Genomic DNA, 25,834 nt, shown 5'->3' on the forward strand with positions numbered 1-25,834 from the left:
ATGATTTCACAGCTGTAGTACTTGTACTTACTCTGTCTAGTACTACTGGCTGAATGGAGAATAACATTCAGCCATTCATTCATGTTTCAATGAACATAGTGGGCCCACAAAAGCAAAAAACAAATACGGTTCCAAGAATGAGAGCCACCAAATGTCATTCGGCCATTGGTCAGAGAACAAAGCACCTTTACTGCTCAACATCTGATTGTTTATCCGCTGTTACGTCATCGGCTCTTTCACTGTTGACTGTGTTTCTTTCTATGAATGAGTTGATACTGCAGCTCATTGGCAGGTTAGGTCTGACCATGTCCCCTATCTGTCGCTCATTGCATCAGTGTTACCATTAACATTAACACCATTAAAACATCAACTGTGGCTACAGAGTTATTAGTGTGTTACTGTTAAGGGGACTGCATTCAGCAATGTACGTAGCACATCGGTACGTATTAACAACAATAATATTAAACCAAAGACAAGAACATAATTATGTATTGCAAAGATTAGCATTTTAAGTAACACATCTTTTGACCTAATACATTTGATAATTTTTTCTAAGCCCAAATACCCATGCACCGAGATACACAACATATCAGACTTGCCCTTTTCTTTCCAAGAAACACCCTAAAGAGATGCTGCTTACCAACTGACTGTGTCTGGAACTCTGGCGCCCCCTGTCGCCTCAGACCGCCACTGCAAAGGAAGATAAAACATCCTGTTATCGGAGCGCTTGCTCATGACATCACACCAAAGTCAGGGAGAGGGGCCGACCGCTCTTACCTGCACATCTAATCCATCACTAAATCACTGCTTGTAACTTGTCACTGGCTATTGAGACAAAAGGGGAGTTTATAAGATCATTAGGGGAAGTAAAACATTTATATTGGCTTTATTTAGTTTTGCTGTTGGCCTTAGAGTACAGCAGTACTGAATATATCTGCTTTGGGTGTGTATGTATGTATGTATATATGTATGTTCGTATGTATGGTGTGTATGTATGTGTGAATGTAAATGCAAGACTGTGTGCGTGCAGAAAGCAGTGTAAAGCACTACCTTTGCCTTGCCTTGTTCGTCTCTAAGTTTTGAAAGTGCAGAACACTATTCTTAATTCTGAAAGAAAAGTCAAGGTACTTTGACAGGCAGAACAAGTGTAAACAATGGCTCCTCGTCTGATATGTTGTGGACCATGTATCTGCTAGCCTAGCTTAACCACCACCCCCATCTCCTCTATCTGTATTCTCATGCTGCTCATGCATGGAGGCTGTGCATCACTTGGTCTGCTGATGTCTATGACTCTCGTCCGTCTCTGTAAACGGCCAATCCCTCTCGCCTACCACCCTCATGCTTCCGAGCCTGGACCGTAGGTCACTTCCTTGGAGCAAGGGAAGTGATGTCATCATGTCCAGATTAGATTCCATCGGCGAAAAAGGAAACCACCTCCTCTCTGTGATACCCCCTCTCCTCCACGTGCCCGCGCAGACAGAACCACACACACACACACACACACACACACACACACACACACACACACACACACACACACACACACACACACACACACACACACACACACACACACACACACACACACACACACACACACACACACACACACTTTGTGAAATATTGTATCCAATACAAACCTCCTACTTTTATTATTTGCCAATATTCAAATTACAATCTGATGTAGATTTATATCTGTCAAAAACCAAAAATATTTTCCGTTGAATTTTGAAGAACAGCATTTTGGCGACAAAGGGGTTGGCCGGTTCAGCGGACGTGTTGGTTTATCAACATAAAGTTCCCTTGGCAGCAGTAGGACGATGTGATGCAGAGGTCATACAGAACAGACTAACTAAAGCACTGATATCCTGATGTCCTTTGATGTTTTTCCCTGCAATTATGCAAGGTTAGATTTATGTTTCCGGTTAAAGGCAGAGTAGAATTCCTATGATAGCCGAGGGAGGGACACCATAATCCATCAGCTTTTATCAAATAACATATAAATCAAAAACAGAACGATGGAGATGGATTTTAATATATTACACTGTCGCTTTGCCATATAAACTACACCCCACCTCTCCTGGGACTCCTCTCATAACCCCGTCATAATCATAAACTGACGGCTCTGTGTGTTGTGCACCAACAAGAAAAGCTGCAATGCCATTCCACCTTTACACGTTTATTAAATATGCAATCTGAGGACAAATGTCTCCTGAAAAGCCTGTATCATGTGACTGAACATGGTGGTTGAGTTAGGGCGTGAGGGGGATGTTTTGGAGTAGCTGGATGTTGGTTTTTGCACCACATGAAACTATTAATTCCGGCACACTGTTAAACAACACGCCAACAATTGTAACAGATGCCTGACTTTGCTTTTGAGCACTTTATATGCACGTGTACATAGGTATTTTAAAGTTGAACCTGTACATTGTCATGTTAATATTCCTATTTCCTGTAATTATCATATATAAATGAACAGTATTTTCTGTGTCTTTGCTGTTTGTTTTCACGTCACCATCAACAACCTCGTATTTAATCACTTTTGTCGCTCCTCTCTGAGCTAAACGTAGTTATTGATCTGTAAGAGAGGTGCACATGTTTTACCACAAGGGGGAGCTGTTGATTAGCCATTACAAGCCATTTCAACATCCACTCATTGGTTGCATCAAAAGTGTGAGGGCCCACCCGGCATTATGATGGATAGATCCGCCTACGGTCTGTACCAAGCGGTTAAAATGGGGGTGAAATAAGGACAGATAGCTAGATAGACTAGAGTTTGGTTTTAACCTGTGAACTTCAGGTAAGTCAAGGTTCCCGTCAGGCCATCATGCCAGGAGGCTCAGTCTGGTCTTTCTGTCTGTCTGTCTTTCTGTCTGGTGATGTGTTTGTCTGACTGTTGATCTGTCTGTCTGTCTGTCTGTCTGATGGTGGCTCTGCTGTCTGTCTGACTAACATTCTGAGTCTGTTCCAGATTGTCAGCAGTTTTTTGCCACAACGCCACTCCGCAACCAGACGACCCCAGAGCTGAGAGAGACCCCCCCCACCCCCCCACCAGGTAATGGCACAGCCCAGTGCATCCCAGTAGTACTCCATTATCCTAGTACTGCTTGCTAGTCCTGGGTTATGGGGGAGACCACGGGGACTACCGCCGACTGTTCTAATATCTTGGGACTAAACTCGACGTATCCCTTCACTTGTTCCAGTTACTGTTTGAGTTGTACAGATTGGGCCAGTCCGTATTTTCCTTGAGGTATTCTCAACCCCTTCATACTTGTCTGCCCGTCCCCTTACTGTTCTTCTTGTATCCTTGTCTCTAGGACCCCTAGAGCACCTCCCCAAGCAAAGGGACCCCCAGTGCCTCCTCCCTGACCCTCACACACTCCCCCCCCCCCCCCCCTCCCCATCAACCAAATCCCCCCCCTGAACCTTGACCCGGACGGATCCAACGGTACTGATAACCCCAGGGGGGCGGCGGTCAGGGTCTCTCCCGCAATTCTTTTGGAGCTCCAGCCGTGGACCTCACCCACCTTCTGGTCTCGGGCCGGTCTGATACAGGATGTGTAACAGGTGGTCTATGACGGAGAGGTACTTACCCCATGAATCAATCAGAAACTTGTTTGTTACGAAGCGACCTCGACAGCTTTGTCCCACCAGCCGATTGTAACCTTCCCGTTTGTGGCGGTGGGTCCCACTTTGTTTTTACCAAAGACGTAGATGAACGGAGTCAGTATTGGAGCGTGTGCGATGGGATAGATCTAAAGGACTATTTAAATGCTCGCGTCAACGAGTTTGGTTTCAGATCACAGTTTGAGCTCGGTGTTCATAGCTGATCAAAGAAAAATTCGCAACCTTTCGACAGTTATGTATACAATATTGAAGCTTTGCTTTGTATCACTGGCGTTGGGATTTCACCTGAACCAGATTTTGCTTTGTACGGATCTTACTGGCGCAAAACATGGCGTGAATGTGTGTGCCCCAATATACGTTTTGTGTGTTTGAAAAACGTTTTTAAAACACTACTGTCAGGCCTTACACATCGATCATCTTTCATTAATCCAAAGTTTTTAACCAGCATTTATTTGAAAGAAGAACCTCCCAGTAGAAGAAGCACAAATCAAACCAATCCCTTACCAGTTCAAGGTGAATATTGCAATAACACAAAACGGCTGCTCTTAAAGTATTGCAATAGTTGAATACTCACACATCATTAAAAGAGAAGTGTTGAAAGAGATGCATCTGTATGCAGGGATTCAACTTGCAAACTCATTAAATCCAGTCTTTAAGGTGATAAAAGCTATAGACAAGCTTTGATCTTTGATGACATCATGAGAACTTCTAATGAAAACCATTGTCCTCTCCCATCAGTTCAGGAACCAACAAAACCAACTGCCAATGACAGTACAGTGAATCCCGCAAGAAGTTAGCCAAAGGCAGTTGGTCTTCCTGATCATTTGATTGAATTACATGTGACAAAATAACCAGCTCACATAGCAGATAACTCTTAGGAATCCAACCTTTCAAGGCGAGACCAGCACAAGTCTTCGAGCGTGTTTTCCTGTAGCCTGTGATGTGACAGTATTAAAAAAAACGCTTTTCTACCAAAAGGTTAAATGCAGAAACACGATGACAGACCTAAGGGATGTTCTGCTCTCCTGTCATCTCTACCAAGCGGCACAGTATTATGTATTTGTAAGTGTATGACTGCTGATTCAGATAACAGTACTGTACTGTTGTTTAAGATCTGAACCCCTAATCCCTTTGGTCTAGGCCTGGTCAGACAGACTGAAAGTGATGAATTATATGTGCATGGTTTACTCATTATAATAGGCCTACGTTTTATCCCCAGTCATAAGACTGCATATAACAACCCCATCTCATGAAAACACCTTTCATTCACTAAAGCCTTCTTACACAATTTAAACGCCTGGAAATAAATAAAGGAGGAATGGGTGGATTAAGATTAAGATGAAGGTGTGCTTGACTGTTTTAGCATAATGCTTGCCTTATGGTGGCCGACAATAAAATAATAAACCAACGGAATCATTGTTTGTAGTATATTGGGTATAATGGGATAAACTAGCCAGACACAGACGTTACTCTTCACATGTTTATTGTCCCCCAGGGAACCTAGCACTCACAGCATAGCAATCCTACATCCTGCTTCTTATAGAGAGCAATAGCACTACTGCCTCTAGTGGTTGGAAGTCAGTATACCACTCTACAACATTCCTCCCCCTTTAAATTGAACGAACCCCTTCAATTAAACAGATATTTCCAGATCTCCAGATGAAACATTGTACCATGTAAAATAATAAATTTTCAATGACAGTAAGTAAGCATAACAAAAAATTATTCAACTTGTCATGACTTCTCCAATCCCCCCCAATAACATGCACAAACTGTTTAAGAACACAATAACAACGTTTTTGTTGAAAGCAAGGGTAGACTTCTATAAAGCGATTAGGGTTAGGGAAGGAAGGAATGAGAAGGAATCGCCTTAACCTCCCAAAATAAATTGGGGTTTTCTACTTCTCATACCACTCTACAACAGTGTTCTTGCGTGAATGACCGAAACAGTGGTCTGCCTCTGCCTCGCTTTGCTGAGCGACCAGAGCTTCGTGAAGATAAGAGGCTGAGGGAGGAAGATGATGGTCGCTTATCCTGGTGAATCGATACTCACGACAGACGTCCCGTCGTGAGACGCCTGTAAACGAGGGCGCAGATTTTCATGAAGATTGGCGCCACTTGATCAGCGTTATTAACATCATTAACACCATCCGCAGCCAGCTGCTGCGACGGACCTTCAACCTCCACCCACACGTTTGGTGTCCTCTCCACATGTGTATAGATTAGAGAAAAGTCCGGAGCACGTGACTGTATCCTCCCCCGACATGTTCGATCTGAAAAAGAGACACAGCCTGGTCCTGAAGGTGGGGTTGGAGACGGAGTTCAGACGGGTGGCGTTAAGAAGGAGGTCGCGAGGCGCCGTGGATGACCAGCCCTCAGAGACCGGTGAGCCAATTAACCAATTAAATCAACTTTTACTTATAAGAAAATGTTGTAAACTTGTTTGACGCTCGGACAACAACATGGCCAACTTGTATTTGGTGTTAATCCCGTAGGCTACCTACTTGGGTCGCAGCCGCATTGATTGACTATCGATCAGCAGTCTGATTAGCTGCAGTGTTCAGCTGAGGACGTTCTCTACTTTCGAACTGATTAAAATGGCCAGGCGCCCTCAGAACAAGTCTAAAAGGTACACGCGTTGCTTGAAGATTTAGCGTGCCTACTACTGCCTATAGCCAGTATTTATTATAAAGGTTAATTTATCTATATTTTTAGGACACATTTAGTACAAAATAGGACTTTGTAACTGAAATGTGCAGTGCCGTTATGACCATATTTGGGGCTACCAGTGTCTAGTTGACATGTTTTAAATCCATTTGTTGATCGTTGCATTTAGGAAACCACAATGCTGACAACCTGGAACAAACTCATAGTGTTGTAACCCAACACCTTCACTTTCTGTTCCTGAAAACCTCAATGAAAGCCAGAAAAGTAGAAGGTATCATGGATTCAGATTTAGATTTCGGCAGCCACATCAAATCGGTTACAAAATTAGCATTTTATCACCTTTAAAACGTAGCACTCTATTTCATCCTAGACAAACCACAAAGGAGGCTCAATGTTCAAAATACCGGAAAAAAAGAATAGCTCAAAGCAACACATTGAAAAAAATAACTACTAACTAGGCCCTAGTTCATTTTTTGGAACTGTGAACTGAGTTCAACATTTTTAATCATGAACTTTTAGCTGAACTAGTTCATTTTAAAATTTGTGAACTGACCTTTGAAGTAGAACTTTCCCAACACTGCCAGAGAGACTGTTGTTCTGATACGAGAGAGATACATGAACTGATACCAGAGAAACTGTTGATCTGATACCAGAGATGCAAAAAAAGTGGTACATAAATAAAGTTCCCTTGGCTATTTAGAAGAGAAATACTCAAATAACTAAGATTAGTTGATGTTGTTATTTGATGACGTTGGTGTAATACTTCTTAAAATCCATGGACATGCATGAGCCTCTTGGGAAACGATACAGGCGACTTGCAACTGAGGGAGGAAGGAAACAAAGTGAGCGTCAAGTTGAATCACATGAGACTGACCACAACTCTGTCAGTCCTTCAAGCTGAGGGGCCGTCTCCAACACTGATCTCTCCCACCACCACCTGCTTTCTCTCCTTCTGATTTTCATTCATACTAAAATTGACTCGGAAGAATAAATACTTGCAGGTTCCCTGAGTACCTGGTTGTGGTTTTATTCCAGTCAGTAGTGGTGTGGATGGATCCTACAGACAATCTGGGACTGCATCGGATCATCTGAGTCCACAGAGGAGAGACCAAAACCAGGGCTCGCCTTTAGCACCCCAAGGTAGGATTTAACTACATCTTCTGGTGCACTGCAAGTCGATATGGATCGATAAGAACGGGTCCTTCTCGGTTAACAATATCTACCCTAACCTGTAGGTAGGCCTCCTTAAACAAGATGCCCTTACCCGATATGCATTCATTCATCTCCACTAGTTCCTCACTAAATGGTTTATAGCAAATGGGACTGCAGTAATAAGTGGTGGAATGTGGGGGGTGTTGTGTGCACAGTGAGGAAGCATTTGGATGCATGCCGTTATACTTTCAACAAATGTATGTAAAAGTAGAAGTTCCCTTCTGGTTGAACTCTGTGACATGAGGTCATATAGAGAGTATTTGTGCACGTTTGGTTCTAGTCAGAGTTTCTGTTGTCCGGTAATTACCGGTCAATGACCGGAAAAAAAATGAGGAGGACCGAAAATTCAAAATGTCTCCGGTCAGAATGACAGAATGAAAATATTCCAAAACTTTTGTTAAAGGAAATGTTGAGGGATTAGTAATGAAATGTTGAGGGATTAGTAATGAAATGTTGAGAGATTAGTAATGAAATGTTGAGGGGTTAGTAATGAAATGTTGAGGGATTAGTAATGAAATGTTGAGGGATTAGTAATGAAATGTTGATGGATTAGAAATGCATGTAAAGCACTTTATCAGCAAGGATCAGATTTGATCAAAAGACTGATTGAACTCTTCCCATCCTGTTGCAGTACCCCCTCACCCCGCCCCCTTCCAGTCCCCAGAAAAGGCCTTTGTGCAGGAGAACCTCTCGCCACGAGGCCGCCATCACTCCAGCGTCTCCTCACTGGTGGCCTCCCATTGTCCTACTGGTGAAGGAAGACCACCCAGCGGCCAGAGAGCCCGGTTAGCGGTCCTGATCCAGGTCATCCCAGCGGAGTCCCTGACCTCCAGGAGTCCTGCAGGGACCAGCCCCGTGAGGACCCCGCTGTTGGGAGCCCTGAGTCCATCCCTGAGTGGAGGAGGTGGTGGAGGAGCAGAAGGTGGAGGTGCAGGAGGAGGAGGAGGAGGGGCCGAGGGCCAGTCTAACCCCCCCAGCCCGTCATCAGGAGACGCCGCCAATAAGCCAGCCAAACGCCGCAGCCCCAGCCTGTGGAAAACCAGGAGCGCCGTCTGGCTCAGGAGGTCCTGGTCGGGCCAGACCCAGTCCGGCTGCGCTAGGAAGGAGGAGCGGGTTCGACCCCGCAGTGCAGCCCTCCAGACCCTCGCCCCCCAGACCCCAGACCCCCGGGACGGACTCAGGTTACAGCGGCGGACCTTTGAACCCCCAAATCTTGTTTTTCTTTTTTTTTCAAAATGCCCTTCCTAGCATTCAACACCTCCTATTATCTCTGTGACTGTTGTTTCCTCAGCCCCCCCGCTGACCCGTCAGAATGTGCTCCACTAACTCCGTCGGACCCCTCCACCTCCGGGTCTCCGGCCTGCAAGAGAAAGTATCACACCGATAGCGAGACCGTCGTGAGTTTCGAGTCGCGAGGTCTCTCCAAAGACCCAATCCCAGGTCCTGTAGTGACTGGTCCTGGTCCTGTAGCTCGGGGTCCTGGTCCTGTAGGGCGGGGTCCTGGTCCAGTAGCTCTGGGCCCTGTAGCTCTGGGGCCTGTAGCCCTGGGTCCTGGTCCTGTAGGGCCGGGTCCTGGGCTGCGGGTAGGTGCCGGCCCTGAGCTCCTGCACCACAGCGTGGGGGCCCAGGGGCCAGCGGGGGAGGGCTCTGAGGAGGACCTGATGGGTCTAGGAGTGGGGAGGACTCATGAGGACGTTGGTCCACACATGGACGTGGAAGTTAAGGACCAGAAGGAGTCCAAGAGGAAGGAGAAACTGTACCAGATCGCGACAGAGCTCCTGATGACGGAGCGTGCCTACGTCGTTCGCCTCCACCTCCTGGACCAGGTATAGTTTAAGGATCTGTCCTCTTCCACACCTTCCCTGAGGCTGTTAGATGTTTGAGATCATCTGTCTGCTAACATCATGTTTATGTCATACCAAGCCTTCCCTTTTCGTTCATGAGAAGATACAAAACCCGTCCTTCCTCATGTTGGCACGGTAACGGACCACAACAGACCTTCTGAGAGGAGCTCAGAAGGAGCAGCAGAACACCTCCTCAGGTGTTCTGCTCACTGAGTTCCTCTGGTTCCTCCTCAGGTGTTCTGCTCACTGAGTTCCTCTGGTTCCTCCTCAGGTGTTCTGCTCCGGTCTGTCTGAAGAGGCGTCCAAGGGCTCCTTCCCCTTGGAGGTGGTGAGGAACCTCTTCTCCAACATCTCCTCCATCCACTCCTTCCACAGCCAGTTCCTCCTGCCCGACCTGGAGGAGCGCATGGTGCACTGGTGGGTCCCCCCCCGCGCCCCTCACCTCCGTCCCTCACTGCAGGGTCACGAGCTGTGGGATTGGTAGGGGCATGACGCCCTGTTAGCCAATGGCCTTTGGTGTCACAGTCAAGTATAGAAAATGTTTGGATTCTGAAGCGGTGGTATCCCTGTGACCCAGTTCTTTAGGGCTGAACACTTTTGCCACCACAACCTGGGACATCTTTAGCTTAAAACAATGTGTGTGGAAGCAGACGTCCTAGTTTAACCAATGTGCATTTCAACACACCTTTGTAGTTTGACCGTGGCTATGAATCATCAGTCTGTGTGTGTATATAGAAACCTTTTAGGACAGGTTCTGTAAACCCTGTCTTGAGGGTCTGTCATAGCAGTGTACATCTCCTCTGGTGGTGGAGCCACTGATCTCTGAATCATGAGTCCAATGTCATGAGTATTGTCCTGGTATTGGTTGTACATAAAGCCTGGTCTGCCAATGGCCTTTTGATGGCCTTTGATGCTCACCAGCTTCCGCAAAATACTCAAGACTCATTTGTTCAGAGTTCACCTAGACTCTGCATAACCTCCACCACATCCCCCTTACGCACTTATTGTATGTTGTAAGTCCTGACACTGCATAATAGTACTTAGCATCGTGTAGCATCTTACCCTAGCTATCTTCGTTGTATACGGCGAATGGGTTATCCTAGCGATTTTTAGTGCTTGGCACTTAGTTCTATGAACATCCTTACCGTACCGACAGTGATATATTGTTGATTCACTTTCTTCTGACAAATGTACTCATTGTAAGTCGCCTTAGGTAAAGGCGTCTGCTAGATGTCCTAAATGTAAATTTGACCTCCCTTGACCTCCCGCCCCCCAGGTGGGACCGGCCCGCCCTGGGAGACATCCTTCTGCGCCACGCCCCCTTCCTGAGGATGTACTCTGAGTACGTGGGGAACTTTGAGGTGGCCATGGGGCTGCTGAAGGCCTGGAGGGAGCGGTCAGCCGCCTTCAGGAACGTCCTGCTGGAGATACAGGTCTGGACCACAGGGGACCCGGGACTGAAGGGGAGAAATTCAGTGCATTCACCTTCATTGTGGTAGAATCACTGATTGGAAGTGAATGAATGAAACAGGAATCAGTGGAAAGGACTACCAACTGACATCATTCACTGATAAAAAAAAAAAACAGAACCAGAAATTGCCAGACTTATGCGTAACATATTGCCACACATCAGTAGTTGTGGTGTAACTTATTCAGGTGCGAATAAGCCCTTAGGGAGCTCTGGTGCGGACCAAACAGCCGGTCCGAGACCCAGCCGAAGAGGTGGTCTCGGTTCGCTTCCAAACGAACCCTGGTGCGGTTCGCTTAAAAATAATATAACTTTTTGGACTCAACAGGCTCTCATTGCTGCTTGTTTATTTATATTGTTTGATTAGCGCGGTAAATTCAAAGATCAACGTCACGTTATCAGACCGGCATCACGTTATCAGACCAGTTAAAAATGTGCCGTGGCTCAACATGTAGCGAAGAGGAGACAAAATGTCTTGGATATTTCAAAAGAAATTCAAAAGATTCACCTTCATTGTGGTGGATTCAATGATTGGAAGTCAATGAATTTAACTAATGAACAGGAATCACTGGAAAGGACTGCCAACTGGCATTCACTGAAAAAAAAAAAAGAAAAAAAAAAGCAGAACCAGAAATTGCCAAACTTATACGTAACATATTGCCATACATCACTAGCTGTGGTGTAACTTAAGTTACAACTCCCACACTTGTACACAGTTAGTTAATCATGCTCATGTCACGCTGTTGTTCTGTGATTGGTCCAGAGTCAGGAGGTGTGTGGGCGGCTGAGCCTGGAGCACCACATGCTTGAGCCGGTGCAGCGAGTCCCGCGCTATGAGATGCTGCTGACGGCCTACCTGACCACACTGCCTCGGGACGACCCAGACCACTCCCCCGCTGAGAGTGAGGACACGCATACACGTAGACAGACAGACAGACAGACAGACAGTCCATATTAGGACTCGCCATGTGGTCTCGATCAGCCTTGTACAAAGTTTCACTTCCTGCCTGCGTTGTCTTCCTCCTCTCCTGCAGAGGCCTTGGAAGCCATCGCCATGGCAGCAGGACACTCCAACAGTGCCATCCACAGGGCTGTAGGTACCACCACCATGGGGCCCCCTAGAAAACCATAGGGGGCCCTATGAGTCCATAGGGGCCCCTGGGATACAGTAGGGGCCCCTGTGGTATTGTAGATTACTATGTATTGGTTTAACCTGTACTCTAGCGGACCATGTATAGTCTTAACGGGGTGTTTTGTAGGAAAGTCTAAAGAAGCTACTGGACATCTTTGAGATGGTCAGCGAGGAGGAGATCCTGAGGCCGTCCACAGAGTTCCTGAGGGAGGGACGACTGCTGAAGCTGGCGGCCAGGAACAAGTCTGCCATGGAGCGATACCTCTTCCTGGTCTGATCCCTCTTTATCTAGAGCCATACCTCTTCCTGGTCTGATCACTCTTTTTCTAGAGCCATACATCGTCCTGGTCTGATCACTCTTTATCTAGAGCCATACCTCGTCCTGGTCTGATCACTCTTTATCTAGAGCCATACCTCTTCCTGGTCTTATCACTCTTTATCTAGAGCCATACATCGTCCTGGTCTGATCACTCTTTATCTAGAGCCATACCTCTTCCTGGTCTGGTCACTCTTTTTCTAGATTCATACCTCGTCCTGGTCTGATCACTCTTTATCTAGAGCCATACCTCTTCCTTGTCTGATCACTCTTTTTTTTAGAGCCATACTTCATCCTGAATGAAATACAATAGCAAAAAAATAGAATATATAAAATACATCATAAGTTTTAACAGCAATGAAGAATATTATAAATGTATATACAATTTTAAACTGGATAGACCGGGAGATGTACAAAATGTATTGTGCAGTATGGCCAGGGTTAAAGAGTCAAAGTGTTACTGTGACCCCCTGGGGTGCAGTAGAAGGGTGTGGTAGGTGCAGTAGAAGGGTGCAGTAGAAGGGTGTGGTAACCTCTGTCTGCTCCGCCCTCCCGCCCAGTTCAACGACTTCCTGCTGTGCTGCACGCCCCGGCTGGTCCTGGTGGGCCAGCGCTACGGCGCACGCACCCGCATCGGGGTGGAGGGCATGACGGTGCAGCGGACCGCCAACCACGAGCACCCCCACAGCTTCCAGGTCTCTGGCAAGGAGAAGACCCTGGAGCTGGAGGCCAGGTAGGCTGGAGGAGGGCGGGAGGCTGGTGGGGCTGGAGGAGGGCTGGGGCTTGAGGAGGAGGAGGAAGCTCAGTGCAGTGTTAAAGATGGTTAAAGATTGATTGATTAATTTACATTTATTTCACACAGATCAATAAAAATCAAACTTATCAAAAATAGAAAACAAAATGAAGAGCATGAAAAATCCCAAAATAAAAAGATGATTCGAGATGATTACAGATTTTGTGGAATAGGGTTGCAATGAGTCAATTACCAATTATGCTGTTTTGACTTTGGCGGTCTTAATCAAACTTAATGTAAATTTTATATTTGCACTTTTCCAGCTCTGAAAAAGAACGAGATGAATGGATTAAGGTAAGGCTTTAGATTTAGTTTACAGTTTTATGTCAATATAATATATGGGAATCATATCGTGTTGATATATATATTTTTCCTCAGGTTATCCAAAAAGCTATTGATGTTTCCCATGCGAAGATTGAAACCTTAAAGCTGGCCTCCAAGGTGTCTCCTCAGACCGAACCGGTACGTTCTCACCGTCACTCTACACGTTTGAACTCCCTGCCACTGACTGATCATTGGTCAGCTCAATCATAGAGCTGCTGCTATGAGTGGATAGGATGTTTGACTCCCAGTCTAAAAGGTTCTGGGTCCGAATTCCCAATAAACCTAAATAAATAATTGAGAGGGACGCCCAAAACCCACGTAGTGGCTCCTCTGTGACTTGTTCCTTGAAACTAAATCACTGGAAGTCACCTTGGATGAAAACGACCACGTAGTAACGGTATTGTGAACCCGTGACCAGGAGGAGGAGCTGGGCCGGCGGGCGCCGCGGTGGACACGGGACAACGAGGTGATGGAGTGCATGAAGTGTCGGGAGGCCTTCAACGCCTTCACCCGCCGACGCCATCACTGCAGGGCGTGTGGCTGCGTGAGTCATGACGTCATCATCACACGACCTCCAAACCCATGCTCAAATCCTGAAACACTGAAGGGTGTAGTAGGTCTTTGTTGGGACGTTTGACGCCCAATGTCTGTGGATTGTCTGCAGACGCCTTGACGTGGACCATAATGAACCAGTGAACGACACCATAGTTCACCACACCATAGTGTAGCACAGTGCACCACGCCAGTGCACTATAGTGAACCACACCATAGTGAACCTCACTAGTGCTGCCTGAACGGATAGCCCTGTTGTTCAGCGGGGACCCCGTGTGACAGAGGGGCTGTTTATTTGACTGTGTTCTCCTGGTCCCCCACAGGTGGTGTGCGGGAAGTGTTCGGACCACAAGGTGGCGCTGGAGTACGACGAGGGGAGGCTGAACAAGGTGTGTGACACCTGCCACGGTGTCCTGTCGGGACAGGACCCCAAGAGACCCCGCCTACCGGACCCGGTCGGTTCACTCAGCCGCTGATCGATTTGTGACGATGTGGCTGCGAACGGGGGACCGTCCAGAGAGCTTCTAGAACACACTCGCCGTCCTGAGAGCTCACAATGGAAACCTACAGACAATCGAGAAACCATGAAGAAAAACACCAAGAGATTGTTGTTGGAATCCTGAAAGTATTTTTGCACTTTATTCTTAATGCCTTTACAGTAAAATAAATAAAGTGATTGATTTTTAACAAGAGGGACGTTTATTGGTCCATCACGACCTTAGCTTAGCATGGACCTCAGCTTAGTGTTTATAGATTGTAGTGAGACGATGTGATACTAGATCAAGCATTTACAAAAAACGAAGAACAGTACGTTAAGTGATTCAAGAGCCGCACGAAACCGGAACCACAAAACCGGATTCTGATCCCGTAACTTCACATGTGGACATTACAGCATTAGAGTATCTACACCTGACGACTATTCATAACGGCTTGTACAAAACAAAATACATGAATATCTCACGCAAATAAAACAAAACCAACATTTAAAAAATATCGAATGACAGTTTGGAGGGAAAGAAAGTGAGGTCAGAGTTCATTTGACCTTGAAACCCGAAGGTCAAATACCGATAATTGGTTTCTAAAACTTCAGTCCTGCCATGTAGTGCATGATAAGAAAAGTCACATTTTGAAAAGGACATAACTATGGCTTTGGCTGTTTTCCAGCCACAAGGACGCCAGCTTAGCAGACGTGCTCAGAACTTCCAGACACATCTTCCAGTAGTTGAATGGGTTCTTAACATTTACTTTCTATTTAATGTGTGCATCAGTCACCGTTTCTTTATTTATGATCGTCACTCCCAGGATTCACAGGATGTCAACAACGCACTCAATTATTCTTTTCTTCTCTTAAAGTGGACTACAACGGACTGTGTTGCCCTTGGAAACCAAGCCCAATATCTTAATCTTCTATTTAAATACTAGAACTCAAACAAACGCATCCAAATACTAGTTTGTTATATACCAGTGAATGTGTGCGCTCCAGTGTGCATGGCTAATGCGAACGTTCCACCACTAAAAAGCTCTTATTTTATACAGATTCTCTCCCTGCGTTTCATATTCAAAGCGCGGCCACAGACGGCCAAGACTACAAGCTGATTGGCTGGTGAATTTACAGTGTGTTGACTTAGATTTGTAACTTTTATGTCAAACTCTATGAAATCTTTTAAACGATATTTACACCAAGCCGGTAGACCACCCAACTCTTAACGATTTGACACACGATGATGGCCGCCTGCCCGATCCCAAAACAAACGCATGCGTTCACACTGGACTGTACATCGATTAGAAACCAGGCCTATTGGCCATTCATTTACAAAGTGCTGTATTTCGTATTTCATCAAACCTTGATAAATTCTGCACATGGGTACTTTCTGCCTATTATCACCTGACCGTTTTCCAGGTAACTTCCCTCTTGGACAAACCTTTGACCTTCTCTCAGTTTGAGACGCTGACCCCTTAAGAGAGGGATCTGGATAAGGGGGGGGGGGGGGGATATCAACATTCAGCACTTTAATCCAGACCTCTGCCTTGCACTAAGTAGCTAGGGAGGAGGATGTATTGCTCTAGGAGGCCTACTGGTCTGCAGCGTTTGTTTTTAAAACCTACGTCCTATGATGACCCCTCCTTGCCAAACGACAACGTGTCTGTCATTGTTGTCAAGGCGACCAGACATCGTAAGTAGCTTCCGTATTTCGGACCGATCAGAACATCCAAGGGTGCTGTCGGAGTACAGACGTGACCCTGAGGGTCCATAACAAAGTTTGGTGCCTGTCCCACAGCCACCGTATCCGGAGGAGAAACGCACAGCAGGGGGCGCTGTGGGGCAGGCACAGAGTTCCAGGAGGTGACCTTCTGACCCCGCCCCACCGGTTAAAGAACAGGAGGCGATCGGGGCGTGACGGCCGGGGGGTCCGTCGCCTCAGCTGCAGCAGAGCTGGTCTGAGAGCAGCAGGGTGTCGTAGCCGTAGATCTCCAGCAGGTGGAGCAGGAAGAGCCGGTCTCCGTGGGGGTCCAGGCCCATGGCCCGCACACTCTCGTGGGTCAGGGTGGGGTCCGGGCTGCCCGCCACCTCGCTCAGGGTCTGGAAGATCCGGTTGTTCTGCTCCAAGAAGAACCTGGAGGACACACCAGAGAGAAGAGCAATGACTATTGATCAATCAATCCAACTTTATTTATCCAGTGCTTTTCAGACAACACACAGTGCTTAATGAGGGAAGTCACCCGAGCAATTAGCCCTCTGGAATACCACTCCTGGCCAGGAGCTTTGTGAAATGATGTCAATTATGTCATGGCGTTGAACATGAGAAATCTGGTGTGGCTGGGATGTACTTACAGTATGAAGAGATCTTCTTCACTTGAGATCGAGTCTCCGTTCACCTCCTGAGAGTACAACAGCATCTGCCTACACACACATGCAAACACACAAAACTATTAACTAAGTGTATCATGTGTTCCGTCAGCAAAGAAAATAGTGTTCAAGTGTCACCTTCTATGCGGACACAGACCGTAAGTGATAAGAACAAACCGTGTTGCCTAGTGCAGGAACCTCGTTCAATTAGGTGAGGCCTGCATGAACGAGGCCTTAGCAGAGGTTCAAGTACAGGCCTTTTTTCCACTCCCAGATTCTGAGCAGATAGCCTACCTCTGCTGGGTTCAGGTAGCCTACCTCTGCTGGGTTCAGGTAGCCTACCTCTGCTGGGTTCAGGTAGCCTACCTCTGCTGGGTTCAGGTAGCCTACCTCTGCTCGGTGAGCCGGCGGTACTTGTCCTTGTCGGCGGCGCTGAGCCGCAGCAGGGGCTTCAGACCCTCGCGGTACGTCTTGACGTTCTGGTTGTCCACGTACACGTCGTACAGGTCCTTCTTCTCCTCGAAGATCTTCTCAGTCGTGCCTACGCACACACAGGTACATGCGCACAGATGCACAGGCACACACACACGGACACACACACACATGCATATGCATACGCACACACACACACACACAATTTGAGCAATTGAATAATTCAGCAGTCTCACTTCTTAGCATCGAAAGGGACTTGCAGTGAGTTTTGTTTTGGATTCATTAAGGAACAGGTAGAGGTTTGGCCGTCTTGCTCAAGGAAGCGTTACAGGCTAGGATGCGGACATTGGGGTTCGAACCCGGGGCCTTTTTGTGTGGGGTCGAACCCTAACGTCTAGACCATCCCGCCCCCCTGGTTCCTCACACGGCTACGAGCGCTCACATGCTACGTAGGCCAGCTCGTTCTCCAGGGCGCTGATGTCAGCCACGTTGACGTAGAAGAAGGGGCGGAACTCCGGGACGGCCACGCCCACTCCGGGGATGGAGATGTTGGCAAGGCAACAGCAGCAGTACACTGAGGAAGAGGAGAGAGACGAGGAAGAATGAACCACAAGACGTGACTCGAGTGGGAGCTGGAGATGGAAGGCAGCTGCGTCCTCGTAGGACCACCAGGGGTCATGACTTGACGTCATGATGTTGTGGGTCTGCTCCTCTACATAATTAATTTCAAATACTTCAATGTGAAACTCATATTCTATTGATTCATTCCACCAAAAGTGAAATATTTCAAGCCTTTATTTGAATTAATCTTGATGATTATGGCTTACAGCTCATGAAAACGCAAAACTCAGTATATATTTCAACATTTCGCTTTTGGTGAAATGGATCGATATAATATATGAGATTCACTTTTTAAATTTAATTATTGAAATTCATTAACTTTTCCACAATATTCATATTAATTTAGATGCACCTGTATGTTGCAGGGCCAAGGTGGTGGGTTTACTACCACTGGTTTATTCGCAATAGTTAGTGTTCATAATGAGTGTTCATAATGAGTGTTCATAATGAGTGTTCAGAGCCCTGTTTGTCCTTCGCTGACCCCTCTGTGTGAGGCTCTACTGTGTAAAGTACGGAGCCAGGAGGCGCCCCGGCTCTGACGCTATCAGACGAGGGTCTGGGGGGAGCTCACCTCGGTAGCAGACCACGCCCACCGGCGGCGGCGAGAAGATCAGGATGCGTCTGCGGAGGAGCGCCAGCTTCCATATCACCATGATCTGCTCTCCGAAGAAGCGGGTGAACTGGGACATGCAGCCCGCCGGGTGGGTGATCTGGGCAGCCAATCAGAGAGCAGCGCTGCGGTGAGTCCCCTGGGACTGAGCCTATCAGGGTGTTCAGCACCGGGACTCCCAGACACTCAGAGTCGACCAGGAGGAACCATTGGCCGTAGCCCGCTATGAGGTCACTGAGTTCCGGACCTCTGTAATTATTTCCTATATTTTTCCTATTTTTTATTATATCTTTTTATTATATATATTTATTTTATTATTATCGTATTTTTTTGTCAATATATATCAACTGCACTATACACATGTGTCTTCAGGAGTTCAATACATTAACATCCCACACACAATTCACACACACAGACAATCCATCTTTGCCCTGTTTTTTTGTGTGTAGTTTGGGTTGTGTTTGCAGGTGACTTTTTGGTATGAATTTTGCTCGTCCGGAGTCACCCCGACCCCCACACCCTCTCCCTACTCCGGCTACTATCTTTTGTGATACACAGACGTCGATCGACTTAATGAATCCTCCTGGTCAGAAGGAACCCGTCATCATGAAGCTATGTTGAATATTTAATGTTGGATATGAATATTTATATGTAACCTTTTACTCTGCGACCATCAATTTTATGAAAAATCAATTGTATGTGTGCGTGTGATCCAGGTGTGTGTGTGTGTGTGTGTGTGTGTGTGTGTGTGTGTGTGTGTGTGTGTGTGTGTGTGTGTGTGTGTGTGTGTGTGTGTGTGTGTGTGTGTGTGTGTGTGTGTGTGTGTGTGCGTGCGTGAGACATAGGTGTGTGTGTGTGTGTGTGTGTGTGACGGTTTAATACAGGTGTGTGTGACGGTTTAATACAGATGTGCGTGCGCGTGTATGTGTGCATGCGTGTGCGTCTCACCCACCTTCATCTCGGGGTGCATGCTGTGGCTGAGCGTGGTGCTCCAGGTGTGGGCCGGGCTCACAGTGACCACCCTCTCACCACCAGGGGGCAGCAGGGCCCTCTTGTCCTCGTAGAAGGCCTCCAGGGGGGAGTAGTGGCCGGGGGCCTGCAGCTGCAGCCTGGGGGGGAGACGGAGGGCGACGGGGACGGGGAGGGGGAGACAGAGGGAGGGGGGTGGGTGGAGAGGGAGGGGCAAGAGGGAGGGACAGAGGGAGACGGGGGGAGACAGAGGGAGGGTCGGGGAAACAGAGGGAGGCGGCAGGGGGGGGGAGACAGAGGGAGAGGGAGGGAGGGGGGAGACAGAGGGAGAGGGATAGAGACGCAAAAGGGGGGGTGTTGGGGAAACAGAAGGAGAAGGAGGTGGGGGGGGGGGGAGACGGAGGGAGACAGAGGGAAGAGGGAGGGAGGGGGGAGACATAGGGAGGGAGGGGGAAACAGAGGGAGACGGCGGGGGGGAGACAGAGACAGAGGGAGCCATGGTTTATTCATGGTGTAAAACTGATGTGTTCCTCCATGCATATGGAACGACATGGGCAGCCCTCTGGTTCCACCTGTTGTCTGGACCTCCGGCCTTCCGAGGAAAACTCATTTTATTGTGTAATTGTATGCCGTTGTGTTGTGTATTTGTGTTGTGAGAAGTGTAGTGTGGAGCAGTTGGGTTGTGTTGTGAAGCCGCAGGGTGTTGTGTAGTTGTATGGTAGAGAGAAAGGGAGGAGTGAGACAGGTTAATGGTCTGTGAAACAGGTTCAGGGTGTGTGACGGGTTCAAGGTGCGTGAGACAGGTTCAAGATTTATGAGACCGGTTCAGGTTGCGTGAGACAGGTTCAAGATGTGCGAGACTGGTTCAGAGTGTGTGAGACAGGTTCAGGGTGTGTGAGACAGTTTCCGGGTGGTGTGGATGTGTTGGCTCATCTAAACTGATCCTCAGACAGACCACTTACTGGCCCTCAGCTGATTGGTTAATCCAGTGTTTGGGTTCCAGGTTTAAGTAGCAAGAGCCAATTGAGTTAAATCTACTGGGATGAGACCTCAGCAGGAGACCAGAGACAGGGATTCAACTCGTCTGTTTACAAGACAAGGCCAACGAGAGTATTGTCTGGTTACCATGGTTACATACGTAAGTGTGACCACAATCCACAGTAGGGCCATTCAGCGATACATAAATCAATGAATAACATGAATGTATAACAATAACACGGTCATGTTTATGAATAAAGATCCTTACAATGATCAATCATCTCTTTATCCTCCACATCAAGCGACTCATGAAACCATTATCATCAAATCAGCGCACAACCGCCTCCCCGAAACACGAGAAAGAAGGGATAGGGTATGGAGGTGTTGTAGAGACACAAACCAGTTCCACTACCCTGAGCAGCCAGCTAACCAGGCCCTGCGTCACTGAACCTCTCTGCCCCAGGCCCGCCCCAAGACGGGGAGCCATGGTGACTAGGCCCTGGGTCACTGAGTCACGCATTTCGCTGCATTCCTGTCCACAGAATGTCCTTTGTTTTGTACATCCGAACCACCTCCCCAAGCCCACAGCAGGCGGTCGGAGGGTGACCCGGAGTGTGTGGCGTGGAGGAGTGTGTGGTGTGGTTCAGGGTTTGGGGAGTTAGGTGATGGGCCGATGAGGAGCCTGAGGTGGGGGTACGTCACGGGGGGGCTGGGATCAGAATGTACCCTGAGGAACCAGGAGGCTTAGAGAGAGGAGTCAGGGGGAGATGGTCCCTGATGGGGAGGGGAATGCTTCCTTTAGGACCACAAGAGATCATCTCAGTAAATGGATGTAGAGCCCAGGAGGATGCTAATTAGCATGCATATTGTACATATAATGGTAGATATATTGGATGTATATTCGTTGTTGTATATGTTTATTGAATGTATTTGTACGTAGAGTATATTGAATTGCTAAGTATATTGGATCTATATTAGATATATATGCACAATATATTGTACATATATTCAGTATTTATGTATATTGAAAATTACGTTGGATGTATTAAGTAAGTATATTGGATGTATATTGTACGTATATTGGTTGTATTTGGTAAGTATATTGGATGTATATTGGATGTATATTGGTTGTATTTGGTAAGTATATTGGCTGTATTTTGTAGGTATATTGGTAGGCATATTGGCTGTATTTGGTATCATTGTTTGTGCTTCCCTTCACTGGTTAAACTGAAAGCCTCAACCCTCTAGTAACCATGACGACACTAGGCGCCAGGGCAATGTTTGTTGCCACCAAAAATAGTGTCTGTTTTCCGGGGATAAATGAGCTGTCAAGGTGACAATCTATTTCTGCTCCGTGTTGTGTTGGAGCGCATCCAGCGGTCTGCAGGTCTAAACAGACTAATGATCCCCAGGCCCCCTGTCTGAGTCCACTCACCCTACACTAATGAACTCAGTCCATCAGGGCATAGGGGCTCTCCTATGTCCTGAACACGATTTATCGTTTAATAATCTCATGAAATATGTTATTGATTCCCGTGTGAGGTGTGCCCTCCAGACAGGTTCAGTGGTCAACCAGAGGACCCTGGAGGATGAGGTGCTTGTGAGGCCCTGTGAGGAGGAGGAGGGTCTTATTTAGTTTGAAGAGTCGTCTACGCTACGCTCCCCCTACAGGCCAAGCACTGGGATTGTCAGAAACGTGATCATTGAATGTGTAAAAAGGTATTGTACCTTTTCAGATTGTCCAATTAGCTTTCACTATTATAAAATGGTGTATCTGTCGTTTTCTATTGCTCACCTTTACTTTCTGCTGTTACATCCAATACTACGAGCTGGGATTAATAAAGTACCAATTTATCTTATACTAGCATGGCATACTAGCATGCTTTCTGCTTAGAATGCTAGCCCGTTGGCCTGCTATTCCATTTGGCAAATGGCCTGCTAGCCTGTATAGACTTTTATTATAGATGCCTTCTAGCCTATTAGCATGCTAGCCCGTTGGCATGCTATTCCATTGGCCTATTGGCATGCTAGCCTTTTAGCATGCTAGCCCGTCGGCGTGCTAGCGGATGGGGCCCTCACCTGACTTGGTGCTCCAGGAAGCTCATGTAGCGGTACAGCAGGGTGTAGGAGGGGGACAGGATGCCCACAGACTTCATCCTGGCGCCGCGCTCCACCGCGCTCTCCACCGCCATATTGGCGAAACACGCCAGGCCGAAGTAGCTCCCCTTCCGGAAGTAACTATGGGGGAGGGAGGGGGGGGAGAATTGATGGAAGACAGAGGAAGACGAGAGAGAGAGAGATTAAAGGGCACCAGTTGAGGAACTAGCAGATGGCTGTGTGTGTGTGTGTGTGTGTGTGTGTGTGTGTGTGTGTGTGTGTGTGTGTGTGTGTGTGTGTGAGACTTCACCATCCAGAGCCAATCAGACTGATTTCAAATTATGGTGAAGGAAGATCAAACTGGTGTTAGGGCGTGTGTGTGTGTGTGTGTGTGTGTGTGTGTGTGTGTGTGTGTGTGTGTGTGTGTGTGTGTGTGTGTGTGTGTGTGTGTGTGTGTGTGTGTGTGTGTGTGTGTGTGTGTGTGTGTGTTACATGAAGTCGGTGGACACCCTGTGGGATCCGCTGGCGATGGCTTTGAACTCCACGCCGTCCAGGTCCATGTCCCGGGGGAGGCACCACTCCAGCATGTTACCTAGCAACACACACACACACACACACACACACACACACACACACACACACACACACACACACACACACACACACACACACACACACACACACACACACACACACACACACACACACACACACACACTTAATATCCTTATACTGCACAAAGTGGAATGTAACTCAGCTTCCTTGTGTCTGATGGTTTTGGACACTTCGGTTCGCTGCCGTCCCGCCAGCTGGCCGGAGGGGAGGGCCCTCCAGGGGCCACTACCGCCCCGACCAGAGGAAGGGGAGGAGGGGAGAAGGTCGGTGAGGGCCCTCCAGGGGCCCCTACTGCCCTGACCAGAGGAAGGGGAGGAGGGAAGGAGGTCGGGGAGCCAGGTCACACAGCGGAGATGATCAGAGGACTGAGAAAAGACCCAGGGAGACCGGGAGGAAAGAGTGGGGAGGAAGTGACAGTAGGAGAGAGGAGGTGACAGTAGAGGAGAGGAGGTGAGAGTAGAGGAGAGGAGGTGAGAGTAGAGGAGAGGAGGTTACAGTAGGAGAGAGGAGGTGACAGTAGGAGAGAGGAGGTGACAGTAGAGGAGAGGAGGTGAGAGTAGAGGAGAGGAGAGGAGGTTACAGTAGGAGAGAGGAGGTGACAGTAGGAGAGAGGAGGTGACAGTAGAGGAGAGGAGGTTACAGTAGGAGAGAGGAGGTGACAGTAGGAGAGAAGAGGTGACAGTAGAGGAGAGGATGACAGAAGAAAGGAGGTAAGTTGAGAGAAGAGAGGAGGTGACAGAAGAGGAGGTGACAGTAGAGGAGAGGAGGTTACAGTAGGAGAGAGGAGGTGACAGAAGAGGAGGTGACAGTAGAGGAGGAGACAGGAGAGGAGTTTCCGGAGAGGAGCGGAGTTGACCATATGAGGGAAGGAGGTGACAGAGGAAACATTTCAGTGACAGGAAAGGAGGTGGATGTGACTCAGCCAAAATGCTGTGCATAGCGCCATGCATAAGTCCTCCACACACACACACACACACACACACACACACACACACACACACACACACACACACACACACACACACACACACACACACACACACACACACACACACACACACACACACACACACCTGTTGATCGATACCCTCTGTCCACAATTATCAAGGTTTCTATTGATTACATTAAAACAGACTGCTATTCCTCCCGTATTACTGCACTCGTGTATTCAGCCTAAATGGGTTATAAATAATGCATTCTCATTATCTCAACTGAACATTTTCATCAGTTATTATACAAATCGTTTTGATGAGAGCAATCTATGTGATGAGAGCAAAATAAATATTTTTGTACACTCGAAAGCTCTTCAAAGATTAGGGTATAGATGATGAGGGTATAGATTAGGTATAGATTAGGTATGTGATAGGCTGTTCCTGAGTGGATCTTGACCACAGCCCTCATTAAAATGAATAGCACCGCCGGACAGGTTTTTTTAATCACTGCGATCCGTCCTTAGCCACCTCCACCCGGGAGGTTAACATGAACATCCACCCATTAGACACCTGGTGTTCAGTCCTGGTGGATTATGTCGGCATCAAGACGACGGTTCGTATAGACCTGCGGGTTTTTGTCTGGGGTCGGGTTCGGTTTTCCACATAAAAGGCTTCAGCTTTAGGCGTGGCTGAGACCCCTCGTCTCTCTCTGCTGCCTGCATTTCCATTCTGTTTTTTTTTTTTTTTTTGCATCGCCGTCTACTTTCATGCACATTATTACACACTGTGCACAGAATTCCGACTCTGATAATCCCATAGTGATAGTTAATATAAAGGCGTTGTCTTTATTCCCGCCTCACCTGATCTGGTGTTAAATGCCACCACAAAGACGGACACGATCTGGTCCTTCTCCTCCCACTTCACCATCCTGCTCTCCAGCGACAGCTCCTCGGGCGTGGAGTCCGAGGGAGGGTCGTCCGTGTCCGGGCACAGCGGGGCGTCCGGGGCCGCCGGGGTGATGGAGGTCGCGGGCAGGGCGCTGCCGCCGCCGCCGCCTGTGTCGATGCAGACGGACTTGGGACCCCCCGGACTGGTGCTCCACCCAAAACCCGGGGCGCTGCAGCCCAGCGCCCGGCTGCTGGAGGGGCTCGCCGGGGGCTTCTCGCTGTCGTCCCCCGCCTCATCCGGCTTCTCCGCGGGGGGAACCTCTTCCCAGTCCAGGAGAGGCGCTCGGTCCGACCGCTCTACCATCGCGGTCCCCACCCAGGCTCCCCTCACGGATGACGTTCAGCGGAAAGACGCCAGGTCCATCCGTGGTTGATCTGAACTCGGATGCGTCGGGTTGAAAGATTAAGTCAGGATGTGCAGCCTTTCTGGTTCGTTATGCACGCATTTCGCGTAAAAAAAGACAAAACACTTTGCGTTTTCCCCGTATTCCAGGTATTCCAGTTCTACTCTGTGGTGATGAACGTGATGCTGTGGAGACGGAAACCCTACGTGTGATGGTGCGTTCGGAGACAACTCGTTCAAAACGCTCACCGAGCGCGACGCGTTGCGAACGCGGATGTGTCTTGAACGCAACTCGTCCGCTGAACAACGCAGAGCCTTCACTTTCAGTGACGCACTTTCCATATCTTTATTTAGCTATAGGGATAACTTTAAAATTAACTAAAAAATAAAAAAGGACCAAAAATGTAAAGAAAACCATAAGTGGTAATCATTGAAATCATATTTATTACTAAAACACATCCATAATTGGTCAGAATAATAGGTGACGATATGGTGGTGAATGTGCGT

At 47.8% G+C, this 25,834-nt stretch overlaps 2 protein-coding genes across 2 annotated transcripts; one reads left to right on the forward strand and one right to left on the reverse strand.

Moving 5' to 3' along the window:
- The first annotated feature begins 5,647 nt into the window (after window positions 1–5,647).
- On the forward strand, window positions 5,648–14,623 carry LOC130372533 (FYVE, RhoGEF and PH domain-containing protein 4-like). Its single transcript, XM_056578583.1, has 14 exons — window positions 5,648–6,012; window positions 7,330–7,434; window positions 8,138–8,687; window positions 8,798–9,332; window positions 9,622–9,767; window positions 10,627–10,783; window positions 11,582–11,720; window positions 11,853–11,911; window positions 12,078–12,221; window positions 12,827–12,999; window positions 13,323–13,353; window positions 13,438–13,521; window positions 13,802–13,927; window positions 14,259–14,623. The coding sequence occupies exons 1-14, from the start codon at window positions 5,892–5,894 to the stop codon at window positions 14,409–14,411; spliced, it is 2,523 nt and encodes an 840-aa protein (XP_056434558.1). The 5' UTR covers window positions 5,648–5,891; the 3' UTR covers window positions 14,412–14,623.
- LOC130372534 (DENN domain-containing protein 11-like) lies at window positions 14,414–25,600 on the reverse strand. The gene is made up of 9 exons (XM_056578584.1): window positions 24,898–25,600; window positions 22,983–23,082; window positions 22,473–22,631; window positions 19,399–19,555; window positions 18,408–18,546; window positions 17,658–17,789; window positions 17,174–17,324; window positions 16,769–16,837; window positions 14,414–16,550 (listed from the first exon to the last, which is right to left on the reverse strand). The coding sequence occupies exons 1-9, from the start codon at window positions 25,286–25,288 to the stop codon at window positions 16,355–16,357; spliced, it is 1,494 nt and encodes a 497-aa protein (XP_056434559.1). The 5' UTR covers window positions 25,289–25,600; the 3' UTR covers window positions 14,414–16,354.
- Window positions 25,601–25,834: the final 234 nt, after the last annotated feature.

This window comes from Gadus chalcogrammus, chromosome 19 (assembly GCF_026213295.1).
Source record: "Gadus chalcogrammus isolate NIFS_2021 chromosome 19, NIFS_Gcha_1.0, whole genome shotgun sequence".
In the NCBI taxonomy this organism is placed as follows: domain Eukaryota; kingdom Metazoa; phylum Chordata; class Actinopteri; order Gadiformes; family Gadidae; genus Gadus; species Gadus chalcogrammus.